We start from the raw sequence: 15,533 nt of genomic DNA, 5'->3' as shown, positions 1-15,533 counted from the left end.
GCCAAACAGCTCTGTTTTCTCGGTTTAATTATAGAATACTTTCACAAGGCACTCTAGCTTGTCTTGAAGGGTGAGTTCAAAGCTTTTCTCGCTTTCTTTTTTGAGTTCAGCAGAATTGAATGGCTTCTTCTTTATGCCATAAAAATGACATATATATATATTTTAAAAATGCAGTGTCCCCAACATACATGTGAGTTCTTAAAAACAAAGCCTTCATTCCCCTCCATCCTCACAGATTTTTACATGTACCATTTCTAATTTAGAGTGCAACTTAGTGCCTTGACAGCCATTCAAAAATTGAACTGACGAATACCTTCAGAACCGATTGCATCGAACTGTTGCTTCTGGAAGGATGCTGCTTTCCCTACTAGTAATCCTAAAACGACAAGTCACTTAATCCTGTGCATGGAGCAGCCTCTGGTCATGATGGGACTGGAAGTAGACCCCTTGGCTTTGGTGTTGGCTTTTTTTTTTTTCCAATGAAGGGCTCTCGACCTTGGTGGACCACATATGATATCTTACACAAATCAGTACTTTTTTGGCTCTGGCGTCTCCTCCCATTTAGCTACATTTTAATACATTTCTTCAACAACATTTTACAACAACAGTTATCTCAAGATCATTTCATTGTAAGAAGCTACAACATTACAGAGAATGATTCACAAATAATACTCTATGAGCGAGCAAGAACCAGTTCAACAGAACAACCCGGCTCAGGAAGGGTTGGTTAATGACATACAATATTGCAATTAATTAGAGTAAAAGGGTGAGTGGAGAAAAAAAGGCTCCGGGTGTAATGGTTAGCACTTAAACAGCACGAACCTCCAACAGTTTAACAAAGAGGCAGTTCAGGATCACCTGATTCAACTCTTTAGCAAAGAGAAATGTTCTTAAAGTTATACGAGGTCTCCGTGTCTTGAAACCAAACTGGGAGCTGGTTCGATGGGACTTTGCCTCTCATTCTGCTTATGTAAACTCTTGTAACCACACTTTTCCATTTGGATAATATGTTCCTGTGGGGGCTTCAGATACGATGGAATCTGATCACTCCGATCTTAATTCTAAATTAAATTCTCCTCGTGTATGCTTCAGGGAGCTTTTAGGACAACCTGATTATAAGGAAGTACACTTTGACCAGCCTAAAGTAAGAAATACATGGACGAGGTTTTCAGTATCTTTTAGATAAGATGCTTCTAATTTGGTATAAAATTAGCACACAAAATGGGGAACTTGAAGATCATTAAAGGGCTTTTGCATTTTTAACTTTTTAAATATAATCAAAGTCGAAAATAAAGGCAAAAAAAGTTGTGGGCATACTTGGGGACTGACTCTTTTAACTGACTCATGCCCGTCCACAGTCTGCAGAAGGTTGTAAAAGTGCCAACAAGAGGTCGCTGTGGAAGCATACTTGCTCACTTTGGGAGATTTACACAGATGTCCTGGTAAGAGCGAGGGAGAGCAGACGCTAACATCCAAAAATCCACATCTCATTTAGGTGCTACCATGAGATCCACTAATGATCCTTCCACAGGTTCATGAATGGTAAACCTTTGACTACCTTTGCTTCTAATAAGCTGTCTTTTCTTCATCTTGGCCAAACTTCAAATAAATGGTCGATTTTTAAGCAAGGGTTGATAATAAACTAAAAACTTCAATACAATAAAACAAAAATAAAATCCAGCCAATCCAAAAAAATCCAGCTCTATGTTTTTGTAACTGGATTCTCCAGGTCCATCCATCCATCCATCCATCCATCCATCTTCTTCTGTTTATCCGGGGCCGGGTCGCGGGGGCAGCAGCCCAAGCAGCCCAGACCTCCCTCTCCCCAGCCACCTCCTCCAGCTTGTCTGGGACCAGCCGAGAGATATAATCTCTCCAGCGTGTCCTGGGTCTGCCCCGGGGCCTCCTCCTGGAGGAACATGCCCAGAACACCTCACCCAGGAGGCGCCCAGGAGGCATCCTTGTCAGATCCCCAAACCACCTCAGCTGGCTCCTTTCGATGTGGAGCAGCAGCGGCTCTACTCTGAGCCCCTCCCGGATGGCCAAACTCACCTTATCTCTAAGGGAGAGGCCAGCCACCCTTCGGAGGAAGCTAACTTCCGCCGCTTGTATCCGCGATCTCGTTGGCGGGTGCATTGTGAGATGGGCGGCAGCTAGGAGTGGAGGTCCTGGCGGACCGATCCCCGGATACCAAGACTGGCAGTTGGGAGTCTCCAAGTGTTTTTACATTTTCTTTTTTGCAAATGAAGAAAAAAATGGACATATTCTGATAACACCTGGTGAGTTTTCTTCCTCTATTATGTGCTTCTCTGCTGTTGCTGACCCTCCTCAGAGTAACAGTGTGTATACATACACATTATCAAACCAGGACTTGCACTTGTGTAAACTGTAAATTGTGCTTTTAGTGTACTTGAAGTGTTTGTTGTCTGTGCTTATGAGCAGCATGTTGCCTTACCGCCAGTGTCACTATCGTGATAGTTGGGATCAAAGCCTCTTTCCAACATCTTGGCCACTTTGTCCACTTGATTATGCTGAACAAGGTCCATGAACTTCCTCAGATTGGCCTACACAGCCAGAAAACACAAAGCGCTATTAGAGTGAGGAAAAAGAACAAATGGTAGTGGGTGTGTGAGAGCGAGAAAGACAGGATAGAGGTTCAGAGCTGCAAAAAGACTGAAATAGAAGTTGAGATAAAGAATAACGAAGGGTGAAAAGTGGAAACGCTTAGGAATACATTGTTAAACTGAGAGAGGCTTGCAGATGGAGATGGAAGGAATATAAGGTAGAATACAAGGAAACTGAAAGCAGGCTACACAGAAAGGGACATGACAGGACTGAGAGTGTGGCGAGTGGAAAGAGTGGAATGGTTGCTCCTTCCTGTTCTGTCTGCTTTCTTTCCAGGCCACATGATAAAAATAGATAAGAGAGCAGCTCCCCAAAGGACAGGAGTAAAATGAAGAATGAGATGGCAAAAGAAGAGAAGGACAATAGGTAGCAAAATAAGAACGGACTGGAAAGAAAAGCAGGAGAATAAATGAGGAGGAGATTTTTCCTTTAAACTAACCAATAAAGAACGAAACAGTTTAAAAAACATTCCAAGCTTTATTCATAGAAGTAAAGGAATAAAATAAATAAAAAGCAAAAACAATAATCAAGCATAGATTTATCTCAGACTGGTCATGTAGTTGAGCTAAGCTGCCATTCAGCTGGATCAGCCAGTCCACATTAGCTAATGTGACAGCTGATACTGTTCTATCAGGCTGATGTGACCGAATGAAACGAAGCTGGTTTTCATCACAGATGCATAGAGCTGCTGTTTAAATCTTAACCATGATGAGTCAGTTAAATACCCAGAAATGTCAAGAGTTCATGTGTTTGTCTGGAATGTTTTATTTAATGTAGCTGATACGTCCCTTGTGTGTGTGTGTGTGTGTGTGTGTGTGTCTGCGTGTGTGTGTGTGTGTGTCTGCGTGTGTGTGTGTGTGTGTCTGCGTGTGTGTCTGCGTGTGTGTCTGCGTGTGTGTGTGTGTGTGTGTGTGTGTGTCTGCGTGTGTGTGTGTGTGTGTCTGCGTGTGTGTGTGTGTGTGTGTGTGTGTCTGCGTGTGTGTGTGTGTGTGTCTGCGTGTGTGTGTGTGTGTGTCTGCGTGTGTGTCTGCGTGTGTGTGTGTGTGTGTGTGTGTGTGTGTGTGTCTGCGTGTGTGTGTGTGTGTGTCTGCGTGTGTGTCTGCGTGTGTGTGTGTGTGTGTGTGTGTGTGTGTGTGTCTGCGTGTGTGTCTGCGTGTGTGTGTGTGTGTGTGTGTCTGCGTGTGTGTCTGCGTGTGTGTGTGTGTGTGTGTGTCTGCGTGTGTGTGTGTGTGTGTGTGTGTGTGTGTCTGCGTGTGTGTGTGTGTGTGTGTGTGTGTGTGTGTGTGTGTCTGCGTGTGTGTGTGTGTGTGTGTGTGTGTGTCTGCGTGTGTGTGTGTGTGTGTGTCTGCGTGTGTCTGCGTGTGTGTGTCTGCGTGTGTCTGCGTGTGTGTGTGTGTCTGTGTGTGTCTGCGTGTGTCTGCGTGTCTGTGTGTGTCTGCGTGTGTGTGTGTGTGTGTGTGTCTGCAGGCCTGATGAATCAGTCTGCAGGACGGTACCCTATCCTTCTCTCTCTCTTTCTCCTTTTACTGAAATAGTTTGGGAAATTGAAGTTTGATTGGCTCTCTCAGTGTGAGCTCGAGCCAACCGCAGGGCAGCAGACTGCATGGCAAACAGGATTAGCTCCGAAAAGTTGGGTCAGGCCAAGAAACAAACATTAGAAACATTAGAAACAGATGTCTGTCAAACGCATTTGATAAACTGACCCTTTTGTAAACTTGGTTTGAGCACATTAACCACCGTGCCCCATATTTATTGAACATGTGCTTTTTCTGAACTTTTTGGATTCTAGTAGCCTACCACCTCTCGTCCATCCTCTCTTCCCTATAGTTGAGGTGGAGTTAGAGCAGCTGTCAGACTGTTTCCCATAATGCCGGTAACAGAGCGCTGCCAGAGACACTTATACTTTGGCTGCAATACAGGATTACAGTAGCAGTGGGAAAGCAGCCCAGAGCTAGCCTTTCACAGCGATGGAGACGCTAGAAATCTTCAATTTACTGTATACATTTATTTCAGTTCATGTGGGAGGAACAGAGATAGAGTGAGGGAGCAGTCTGCTGTTGGGCTGCCAGAAAAAAGAACAGCCTTCATCTGAGCAGCATACAAACTCACAGTTTTCTCGACTATCACACAGGAACAGCAAAGCCAAATAAGCATAACTGACAGGTAAGTCGCACTGTACGCTTGCTTGGACTTTCTATCCCTCACTCTTTTCTCGTCACAACTCGAGCTGCCAAGAAGCACAGCAAACAGATGCAAGCGTTAATCCAATTGAGAGAGTGATTATTGAGGCCACTACAAAGAAACGCAATCTGTGAGCGTCCTTTCTTTTCTCATTTTTATGATTTTATTTTGGCAACACCTTTGGTGTGAAACAGCCATTACTGTTGTGTTTTCACACTGCACTTCCCAGGGGTCAGCCAACAGTCAGAGTGAGGTGGGTGGAAGTGTGACATTTATTGTCGCACATTTCATTTATTATTTATTCTTGGATTTCATGATCATTTGTCTCAGCTACATGTACCCGGTTTCTAAGAGCATTTATCTGCTGTTCCAAGCACCCAGTGTCAGGTAGGTGCAAAGAGGCGCATCCTCGTTAAATATCATCTTTAATGTGTTTTTACCTCACTGGGATTTTTAAATCCATTCAGTTCAGCTGAATTGTGGGTAAAAGCTTATCGATAGTCTTATCGATGATCCTCTGTCTCTATGTGCATGTCAAAATCAAGGTGAAGTAAACATGTCAGGTCATGTGGCATTATTTGGAAAACCGGTCTCTGCTTTTAGTCAAAGTTGGCTCATCATAAATGACTTGCAATCCCTGTCTGAGAGTCAGTGTGCTTCCTAAGCATGTGACTAAATACTAACTCAACAGAAATCCTACCTTTGTATGAAGTTTGGCGATCTGTTTCTCATCGACATTGGGCTGTCTGTAGACTCTGCTCTTGTATCGGAACTGTTGAGTAAAAAAAAGTAAGCAAAACGGTTACAAATTGTAGGCATCAACAGAAATTCAAGAAAAATCATTATGACTTTATATTTAATATTTCTCCTGACAGTCAGTAACTTCTTACTGTAAAGCAACAGTTATATTATACCTCATTACACGTCTGTGCTGTACTGATCTGAGATCAGATACCACAGAGTGAGTGCAACTATGCCTTGAATAAAAGTCCCGAATCAAAAGGGTGGCTCCAGTAAGCCCTCTATTAAATTAGTACACATTTGGGATCCAGTGACCTCTAATAAGTCTCAGTCACAGCCAGTTTACTTTGCACCTCTGGGTGCATCTTGAAAGCAACTTTTCCTCTGGAAAGGAAATCACTGGGGATAATGCCTAAGATGCGTCCTTTTGATCAAGAGCACACTTCACTACTTTTACGGGCTGTCTGCTGTCAGCTGTAAACATTTTACTGCAGGATTCGTTAAAGATCCATACTAACAGGATTTTTTAAATTACTTGCAAACTTATATCTAAATCAAAGTATTGCACAGAACCTTTGAGCCACATAAGCAAAAGAATGATTCCTTCAGTCCTTCCTCACTTTTCAACGATACTGAATTTCAGTGTTGATTTGAATTTTTTAAAATATACATCTCAAAAAATACATTTGCGGTTTGAGGTTTACACACAGTCGTCATGGGCATGAATGTCATTGTAACTTGGGGATTTTAATTATTTGTTTGAGCTGTCCTTTTTCCAGGCTACAGCATATATCTTTAAGAAGAAGAATTGGGTGCACAATGTTGGCTTTATTTAGGGTTTTCTATGACCAACACAGGATAAAAATCTATATATTGATTAAATGTCTCTTAGTAAGTTGCACGTTGACCAGGCACTTTTGTTGGACCATGTATTCCAGTAGTTTCCAGTTCCTGAACATCCTAACCACTTCCCTCTCATCTGAGGCTAACAGTTTGGCAAAGTGATGACACCAAATAACTTGTGCTTCGATAAAATTGTTTGAACTGATTATCTTGGAATCTGCAGCTGTGTAAAAATGGCTCCAGTAGACTTTAATGTAAATGTAGAATTCTCCTTGGATCTATCCTGTTATTCTGAGTATTGGTCAGTCCAATGAGTGCTGACAAATCCTTTTTATGCTGACAAAGAGAAACTACAAGCTACAGCAAATCATGCTCACTAATGACATTTGAGCCTGTACATATATGTTTGACCATGTGTGGATTAGAGAAAATCCAAGATACATTTATGCATCTAATTCAGATTTTTTTTAAGTGATTAAAATGTGAACTGTTTTTCATTCCACCCTGGAAAGAAAAACAGTATAAAGAAATTTACCCTGATATTCATGATGATGAGTGAATCTAAACTTCTGACCTCACCTGTATTATTTACATCAGAATTTAAACAATTTCCCGTTTGAACTTTTAGATTGTGTAACATAAAATATCCAAAAAATGTGATGTGATTCACGTAAATTTGTCAACAGTTTACCTCCAGAGCTGGGACGCCCTTGCTGATTGGCTGGGGGTATTCTCGGAGGATGCGTTCTTCATCCAGGAACTTGCCTTCTCTCCCGTTGCTCGCTGGCTGGAAAAGCCCATAGTTGAGCACATCTTTCAGGCTCTGATTAAGTGTACAAAGGATCCGCTGCTTGGCAACCCAGACCGTTGCATCCGGGTTGAAGCGCATGCATTTCTGGTTGGGTTTGGAGCGCAGCAGAGGGGGAGGGGGGATATGTGAGAGGAAAAAAATAGACAAACTGATTAGAAAGTGATGCCTGAAGTGTTGGCTGGCAGACACAAGCAAGAAAAAGTAAATAATCACCTCTGAAAACAACAAACATTATGTGACACACATTTCACTTGTACTGGACTTCCAACTTTTGACTGGCAGATGCAAATAACTTGGACCATAAGACTCAAGAGAAGATTAGACCAGAGCTAAAGAACAATGGTGCCCAATTAAAACAGTTCTAACATATCCAAACTGGTGTTTTAATAACCCAAACCCTGTCCCAGTTACGAAAACTAGACACACACATCACTGCCAAACCTTTTTTAATTTATTGTTTTATTGTTAGGATGCTAAGTGGGGCCGCTGTCCTCGCTGCGGATGTAATTGACAGAACCCTTCTGCCCCTGCTCTTTCTCAGCTCCAGCTTCTGTGAAAAAACCCAAACAAATAATGCAGGATTTCTGGTCTGAATCAGAGAGGATTACGGGCACTGTGCCGTGGCACTGCTCAGCCAGTGATAGCAGGCCTGTGTCTTTAATAAAGTCTGAAGTGATGAACAGTTTGTGAACTCTGTGTAGCTTTAATCCTCTTGCCTGGCGTTGAGACGAAGACAGGAGGTGAAGGGTTGGACGTGTACAGAAACAGATGTCTGGCATCTGGCAGGGGCTGTGTGGACTGATAGGGCCTCCTGTCCTCTTCTTACAATAGCAGACTTCCATCCACTCCCATTGTTAGTGCTTCCTGAACCGACTGTGCTCAACTTCAGCATTATATATGAAACAGTGATAGTGTGTGCATGTGTTAGGGTTTGCTCTTGTACTTTGGACGTCAGCACAGAGATATACAGAATAAAAACTGACAAAACTGTGTTTTCCAGTGGTCACGCTTGAACTGTAGAGATATTCTCCTGGAGAAACAGCATCTGGCCACCTAAGACTGGAAATAAACCACTCATTCTTACCCATTGCTGTGACTTTATCCCTAACACTGTAGAAAAAAAAAGCAACACTTTCACTTAGGTTTTTTACATTTTTGTAATTATTAAGGACAAAGACATCACAAAAGTATGCCAAGAGGACAAAAAGGCTCACGTCCACTGAGATCTCTCAGCACCTGTAAGAACTAAATGCTGCATATGCTGACCACTGCAATGTTTAATTAAACATTGAATACTCTATACTGTTCCAGGTGAGATCCATGGCTCTGCACTTGGAGCTAATTCTTATCACAGCCACTTCACATTGGCTGCAAATTACTGCAGGAAATGTTGGAGATCATCACTCAGTAAAGCCCAGACATTTTGTGCATAAATGTTTTTAAAGACCCTAAAAAGCAGGGCAACCCTGAACTTGAACTTTTGCTTCACAAAATGGACGTTTGTACCACCAACCCTGGGCGTCAATAACTGATGGTAAAGATGCAAAACATATTATTTTAAAGATGTGACAAGACGAGCTCCAGAAGAAATGATGTGCTGGTGTTGAGGATGTGTTCAGTGACATTCTCAGGTTTGATCCTTGGTCCTTTGTGATGCTTAATTTCACCTGTCATCAAAACCAAGTAAATTCTCCCGTCAGTGAACCTTCATTACACTGGCTTACTCTCATGACTGGATGCCCTGCAGGAGGTTGTAGGGAGTCCTAGCTTTTTAAAAACTAGCTTAAACAGAAATAAGATCCCTTAGTATTTTGTGTCATCTTTGCTACTTTGGTTGTGACCATTGAAATTGGTGAAAACCTAATCTGTTATCATCTCCACTGGCACCCACCTGACTGTGAAATTAGCATGATCCACAGTGGCCAGAACTGAAAGTGTAAGACCCAGACCACAAATACAGAATATTTGAAAAGATAATTTCAAACAGTGAGCATTTGCTGCAGCAACTGCTTTACATGGCACCCGACTAGGTAAAATCATCTTATTGGTTACTCCTCTTGTCAACACACATTTGATGGTGCTGGTGTCTGAGTTAATGACAGTTAGACTAAGCATATGTCCACAGCGGCTTTCTGGTGTTCACAAACCTGTCGTCTCCTGTGGTCCAAGCATTCAAACCAACCATGTTTGGAAAGCTCGCTTTGCTTGTCACTGAGTCCAGCCTCTGAATTTTTAGCAGAAATTAACTTTGAAAAGATGTTGTCTCTGTCTGGATGTAAGAACTGTGTACTGGCATTGAATGACAGTGGAGATGGATGAAATAAAGTGAGAAAAGAAAGCTTGTAAGAGAAGAACAGTGTGAAGATTGTGGAAGAACCAAGAACACAGAAAAGCATGTGGGAAAGAGGAAATGTTGTCACTCCCTACACCTGCCTTTTCTTGTCCAAGATGTTGGTTCTTTTGAAACATTATACATTGCTGCAGCTGACTTTTAGACTTTTTTGGATAAATTGCAGCGTGACAGAGATTATTACACTGTTAAATATTTTAGACAAAGTCTGGATCTCTTTTTCTCCTGCTTCTAGTCTTTTCACTCAGAAATGATATGAACGAGCACAGTTTTCAGGAGCCTGCCTCACGTGTCTGTGAGCAAGTGTGTGTTTGTGTTAGCTTGAATTATTCACTTGATTTTGATTTCCAAGCGGACTGTGTGACTCAATCATGTGATCAAGTGGCACCACTGAGTACTCACTGATGAATGTGAAATCAGAAGCACTAGTGCATACTCGTGAGAGAGCTTAGTGTACATGTGAACATGCACATACATATTTTATGCTGCAGTTCTTTTCACTTTGATAATTACGTCAACGGGTCATGAGTTTATTTCATCACTGTACATTTCAATCCACTGGATTGTACAAACTCAATGTGCAGCATAAAAGGGCATTACAAATGAGACAGAAAGGAACGAAACTCAGGAGAGGAACATCAAGTGGCTGAAGATAGAGCTTTGCCAAGCAGCAGCCCCGCCATCTTTGGTCCCTTTTACTCCTTTGTCCTTTTACACATGTGCATCCAATAAAAAGCTATTATTCCTCAAGGACATGCACGCATCAAGCAAAGAGCTGCAGTTCAGAGCAAACTCAAACTACTGCACAGACTCCAGAAGCACCTAGCTGCTCTTTCACATTCACACTGGCAGTCTTTTATGACGACGTTTACTTACAGATTCTCACTGTAAATGAAAGGAAGGCTGCATCTATGTACAGTTAAGGTCGCCTGCATGTGGTCCATGGTCAGTGAGGATGTAGGCTGCTTGTACTGTATGCACATAGTTCTCACAGAGCTTTAAAGAACAAGCAGCACCATACTGACCCACAGTGTAAATGTACCAACGCTGCAGTTTATGAAAAGCTAACAGCTAAAGTCACAGTTCCCACTGTTCATGTAAAACAAACAAAACTCTGGAGTCACTGTTTACCAGAACGATTTTAAAAGTAGAATCTTTCTTTTTTTTTGGGGGGGGGGGGTGATTTATTTTATTTATTGTTTTCTATTTTATATCCTTTACTTTTGTGTGAGTCCTCATGACTTGTGACTTAAATATTGTCATAACTAATTTAATCCAGGATTCTTCAATGAGTTGTTGTAGGTGCTGATGGCTGTGGGCAGGAAGCATCTCCTGTATTACAGCAGGTCTGAAGACACTCTGCTGCTGTAAACTGACTCATGAAGAGGATGCTCAGGGTTGTCCGTAATTTTCTTTTTTTTTGATTTTGTGAAGAATCCCTCTTTGCACCATCATCTCCACTGGTTCCACAGTAGGACAGAAGCAGTGTTCTTCATCAGGTTTTTGAGCCGTTTTAAGTCCCTGGCTCTGATGCTGCTACCCCAGCAGGTGATTTAAGAAGACTCTCCACAACACACTTATTGAAGGACCCACGCTTCCTCAGGAAGTACAGTCTGCTCTGACTCTTCTTGTAGATAGCTTCACTGATCAGTCTCCAGTCTAGTCTGTTGTCCAGGTGGACACTGAGGTATTTATACTCTTCGACCACCTACACTTCTAATCCATCCATCCATTCACTTCCGCTTATCCTTTTCAGGGTCGCGGGGGGCGCTGGAGCCTATCCCAGCTGTCATAGGGCGAGAGGCGGGGTACACCCTGGACAGGTTGCCAGTCTGTTGCAGGGCCAACACACAGGGACAGACTGACAGACCATTTGCACTCACATTCATTCAAACATTCACACCTAGTGACAATTTGGATTATCCAATTAACCTATCCCCACAAGCTGCATGTCTTTGGACGGTGGGAGGAAGCCGGAGTACCCGGAGAGAACCCACGCACACACGGGGAGAACATGCAAACTCCACACAGAAAGACCCCGGCCTGATGTTGGAATTGAACTCAGGACCTTCTTGCTGTGCGGCAACAGTGCTAACCATCGTGCCACCGTGCTGCCAGGTAACATCCTAATCCCATGATGGAAATAACGTTTGACGTAACACTTAACGGGGTTTTACGTGGCCGATCAACACAATTTAAAAACTGGTATAAAGTCCACACTTTTTCCGTCAATTGTTCCGTCTGTCCTGCTCACATCTCCAGTGGTTGTACACGGTGTCGTTAACGTGGCTTCACTCCACATCAGCCGCTTTGCTAGCTAAACACCGGTGTCGGCACATAAGGACGCTGTCATAGCCTGTCAACGATGTTGATTAGCTGTGTATATACGAATGTGAATCGCATCATTGGCTGGACTATGGGATAAGGCGGCATCGTTCTAATCCCATACAGGAGCAGCCAGTCACTTACTGACTCACACTGCAAAACAGAATTGTTAAAGTATTTCAGGTTAGATTTATTTATTTATTTTTGTGCGCAACGCAGATTTTCTGTGCGCAGAAACCAGCAGTGCGCAAATGCGCACGCGTGCAGCTTAGAGGGAACGTTGGTCAACAGGAGAATAACTTGGTGACTTTTTTCCTTAAACAATCACACAAACTTAGAATTGGGACTAACTGGATGGTCAGTCAGGTCCAGTAGTTAAGTTAAACTGAGTTGATCATTTGCTGTGAAGCGTTTGTGTGATAGTCTTTCACGCACATATGACTGTTTGGACAGTCATAGCGACAACATTAGATGACAAATTTTACACTTTGAGGTTTTGGTCCTACTGGATTACAACTTCCAAGAACTTGGAATCTTATTGGATTATATCCACACAGAGATAGGCACGTCGTGGCCAAGGCATGCCCACTCTGTCCAACCTGTCTCGTCTCTCACATCAGAATAAAATCAGCATAATCTCAGAGTAGGTTAATGAGATAAGTCCACCGATTTGATTGTGTGATTATTATGATTTGATGTGGCTTTTGCTTTGTTCCTGCTGAACTGCTTTTAGTAACACGCCCTGTATTCAAAAAGTCTAAATTGTGGACATTCCCTTTTTAACTTTTTTGAACAGTGAAGCATAAAACCTGCATATTCTTATAACATCACTCGAAGGGCTCTTACAGGTTACGCTAACCTTAAAATTAACAGTTAACTTGGTTTTCAAGGCCACTAAATGTAACCCAGTTATTTACCAAGCGCACCAATTTAGAGAGCCGTAGATAACCGGCGATACGGTCTCTCAATCACACCACCACACAGTACTGACCCACACATACAGTTCTTACACACACTGGACTTTCTGGACATTGTTTCACTTCATTACTTAAATCACGCTGCTGTTATTGTGTATATATTTATTTATATTTCTTCATACATTCTTATATAGTTCTATATTGTGTATTTTGTTGTACAGTTATTTTATTTTCAACTTTAATTTATATATTTTATCTTATTCTCCCAGTTAAATTTACCCTTCATTCTAATTTGTGTTGTACAGTTATTTCATTTTTAACCTTAATTTATATTTTATTCCTTCCTAGTTAAATTTACCCTTTTTAATTTTTCATATTTATTTCCTATCTTATTCATAGCCTTTTCCTTTTGTGTTTTCTTTAGGTCACGAGCAGTTGTCCAAGCATTTCACTACATATCGTACTGTGTATGACTGTGTACGTGACAAATAAAATTTGAATTTGAATTTGAATTTAACCGGTGTGAAGGTGCACCAGGGCCACCCTGGTAAACATGCCTTCAAAGGGACCAGGTTCGTCTCCCATAGGGACTCAGTATCAGTTAGAGCTGGGCAAGTCTCCTACCCGACTCCATCTAAGCTCTCTTTGCCTATTGGGTAATTCTTAGAGAAGAAACAGAGAAACACCGGGGACGATACACAGAATGACACGCAGACGCTCCGACGAAGAACAGAGGTAACCACACACTAAAAATACACACAGGGTAACAATCTAACTATACAAGACAACAGGGAAACAAAACAGAACACATGACCTGGGACACCTTTTAAGTAAAACAGGAAATACAACTGGCTCAAGGACACGGACTTGAAACTACACACGGGAGTACAGGGACCAAAACCTAAGAACTAGAGAAACCATCACAATTGCAGTGAAGCGCCAGATAACAACAAAGATCAATAATAATACACCCTGGACCGTGACAGTTATTGGCTTGCGAGTTGTGAGAATTTTCTGTGTCATGAAAGTAACTCTCTTTTGACCTGGCTAAATCCATGGTAACATGCTGAACACATAACCTGATTATATTCAGATTTTTACTTTCGTGGCTCAAGAGTTGGGAGTTCGCCTTGTAATCGGAAGGTTGCCGGTTCGAGCCCCGGCTTGGACAGTCTCGGTCGTTGTGTCCTTGGGCAAGACACTTCACCCGTTGCCTACTGGTGGTGGTCAGAGGGCCCGGTGGCGCCAGTGTCCGGCAGCCTCGCCTCTGTCAGTGCGCCCCAGGGTGGCTGTGGCTACATTGTAGCTTGCCATCACCAGTGTGTGAATGTCTGTGTGAATGGGTGCATGACTGGATATGTAAAGCGCTTTGGGGTCCTTAGGGACTAGAAAAGCGCTATACAAATACAGGCCATTTACCATTTACTTTAGAATCTTTAAAAGTGCCTGAGTTTAACAGATTATTTAATTTACAGCATGGTTTAAGTGAATCAGTCCTGCTTGATTTACCAGAACCATCTGAAATTTGGTCAGGAAAGCCTTAAAGAGTTGGAACAACTTTGAGTAAACTCAGTTTTTTCAAATGGCCTCAGTGTTTTGCTATGAAGCACAAAAAATACTGTAACTTAAACACGCATTTCTAATCTGTCCCAAACTTTACATTTGATCAAAGTCCCAACAAATAGGCACCGACAGCCAGAGCAGCACCGAGTGGGAATAGGAAATGTTTTTGCTTTGAGTATTATTCCTCACAGGCTGACCACATCCACTTAGAAAGAGGTCTGTATAAACTTCCAGCCTTGATGATGCCTTTGTGTAAAAATGATGGCTTTTCATTTAATGGCGGCTCTAGTAGCATGGCACGAAAAAGGAAGCTGTAATTGAGGGGTAGGATTTTAGAAAATCATAACATTATTATCATTATTATATATTATACACCCACTTATATATATATATTAGTGGGTGTGTGAAACCATGAGGCAGGCCATGTGGTAGGTTTGTCTGTGTTTGAGGCTGAAACAGCCAAAAACCTTTTGAGACATTTTAAATTTAAGATTGACAGACAGACATTTTATTGTCATTCAGTGAACAAGGAATGAAATATTTTTGGAGTTGGCTCACCAAAGGATGAAAATGTATCAAAAATATGTTAAATATGTAATAAGTTATGTTGCATCCCGCTTCCATCTCGCACAGAGATGCAGCTGGTCACACACTCAGTGTACAACACTGTGACATAAACTTAACATGTGTTCTTGTACAATGTCTAGCAGGCACAGGAAGTGTGCCTTGTTTATGAAACAGACAAATTAGAATTTTCTGAAAGACTGCAACAAACATCTCGAGTGAGTCGAGCCCGGCACACGTACACGGCAGCAGGCGCGATGCCACGGTCCTACTGCTGCTCGCAGCTTTAATGTGGAATATGAAATAAGGGCCTAAAAATAAGATTAATTAGGCATCATTTACTTTCAGCTATTCATCTACCTGCTATTCATTTACATATTAATAGGAAATGGAAGGACAATCTAACATTCATTTACTTTCTCCTTTGGGCTCCCACATCTGGGTTCATCATCTTCTATTATAAACTGCACAGCAATATTAAATTGTATAATCAGTATTTGAGTTCTAAGGGCAAACTGTGTCATTAAATGTTGTAGTGTGACTCTCACCAAGCACCTAATCCAGTAAACGCTTTTCTTCACTAATTTTCCAAATAGCCCCGCCCACCTCATGA

The 15,533-nt window shown here is 42.1% G+C and overlaps 1 protein-coding gene across 4 annotated transcripts in view; it reads right to left on the bottom strand.

Annotated features, from left to right (window-relative positions):
* Positions 1-15,533, bottom strand: part of shank2b (SH3 and multiple ankyrin repeat domains 2b) — a 312,524-nt gene that overhangs the window by 198,074 nt on the left and 98,917 nt on the right. For all 4 annotated transcript variants that reach the window (XM_076886830.1, XM_076886835.1, XM_076886831.1 and 1 more), the window contains exons 3-5: positions 7,082-7,285; positions 5,507-5,578; positions 2,456-2,564 (exon numbers count right to left, since the gene is read on the bottom strand). In XM_076886830.1, coding sequence (XP_076742945.1) covers positions 2,456-2,564; positions 5,507-5,578; positions 7,082-7,285 — 385 coding nt within the window. The remainder of the gene's footprint in view (positions 1-2,455; positions 2,565-5,506; positions 5,579-7,081; positions 7,286-15,533) is intronic.

This window comes from Maylandia zebra, linkage group LG1 (assembly GCF_041146795.1).
Source record: "Maylandia zebra isolate NMK-2024a linkage group LG1, Mzebra_GT3a, whole genome shotgun sequence".
Lineage (NCBI taxonomy): Eukaryota > Metazoa > Chordata > Actinopteri > Cichliformes > Cichlidae > Maylandia > Maylandia zebra.
Note: the sequence above shows the minus strand (reverse complement) of the source record. Positions and strands in the feature narration are given on the sequence as shown.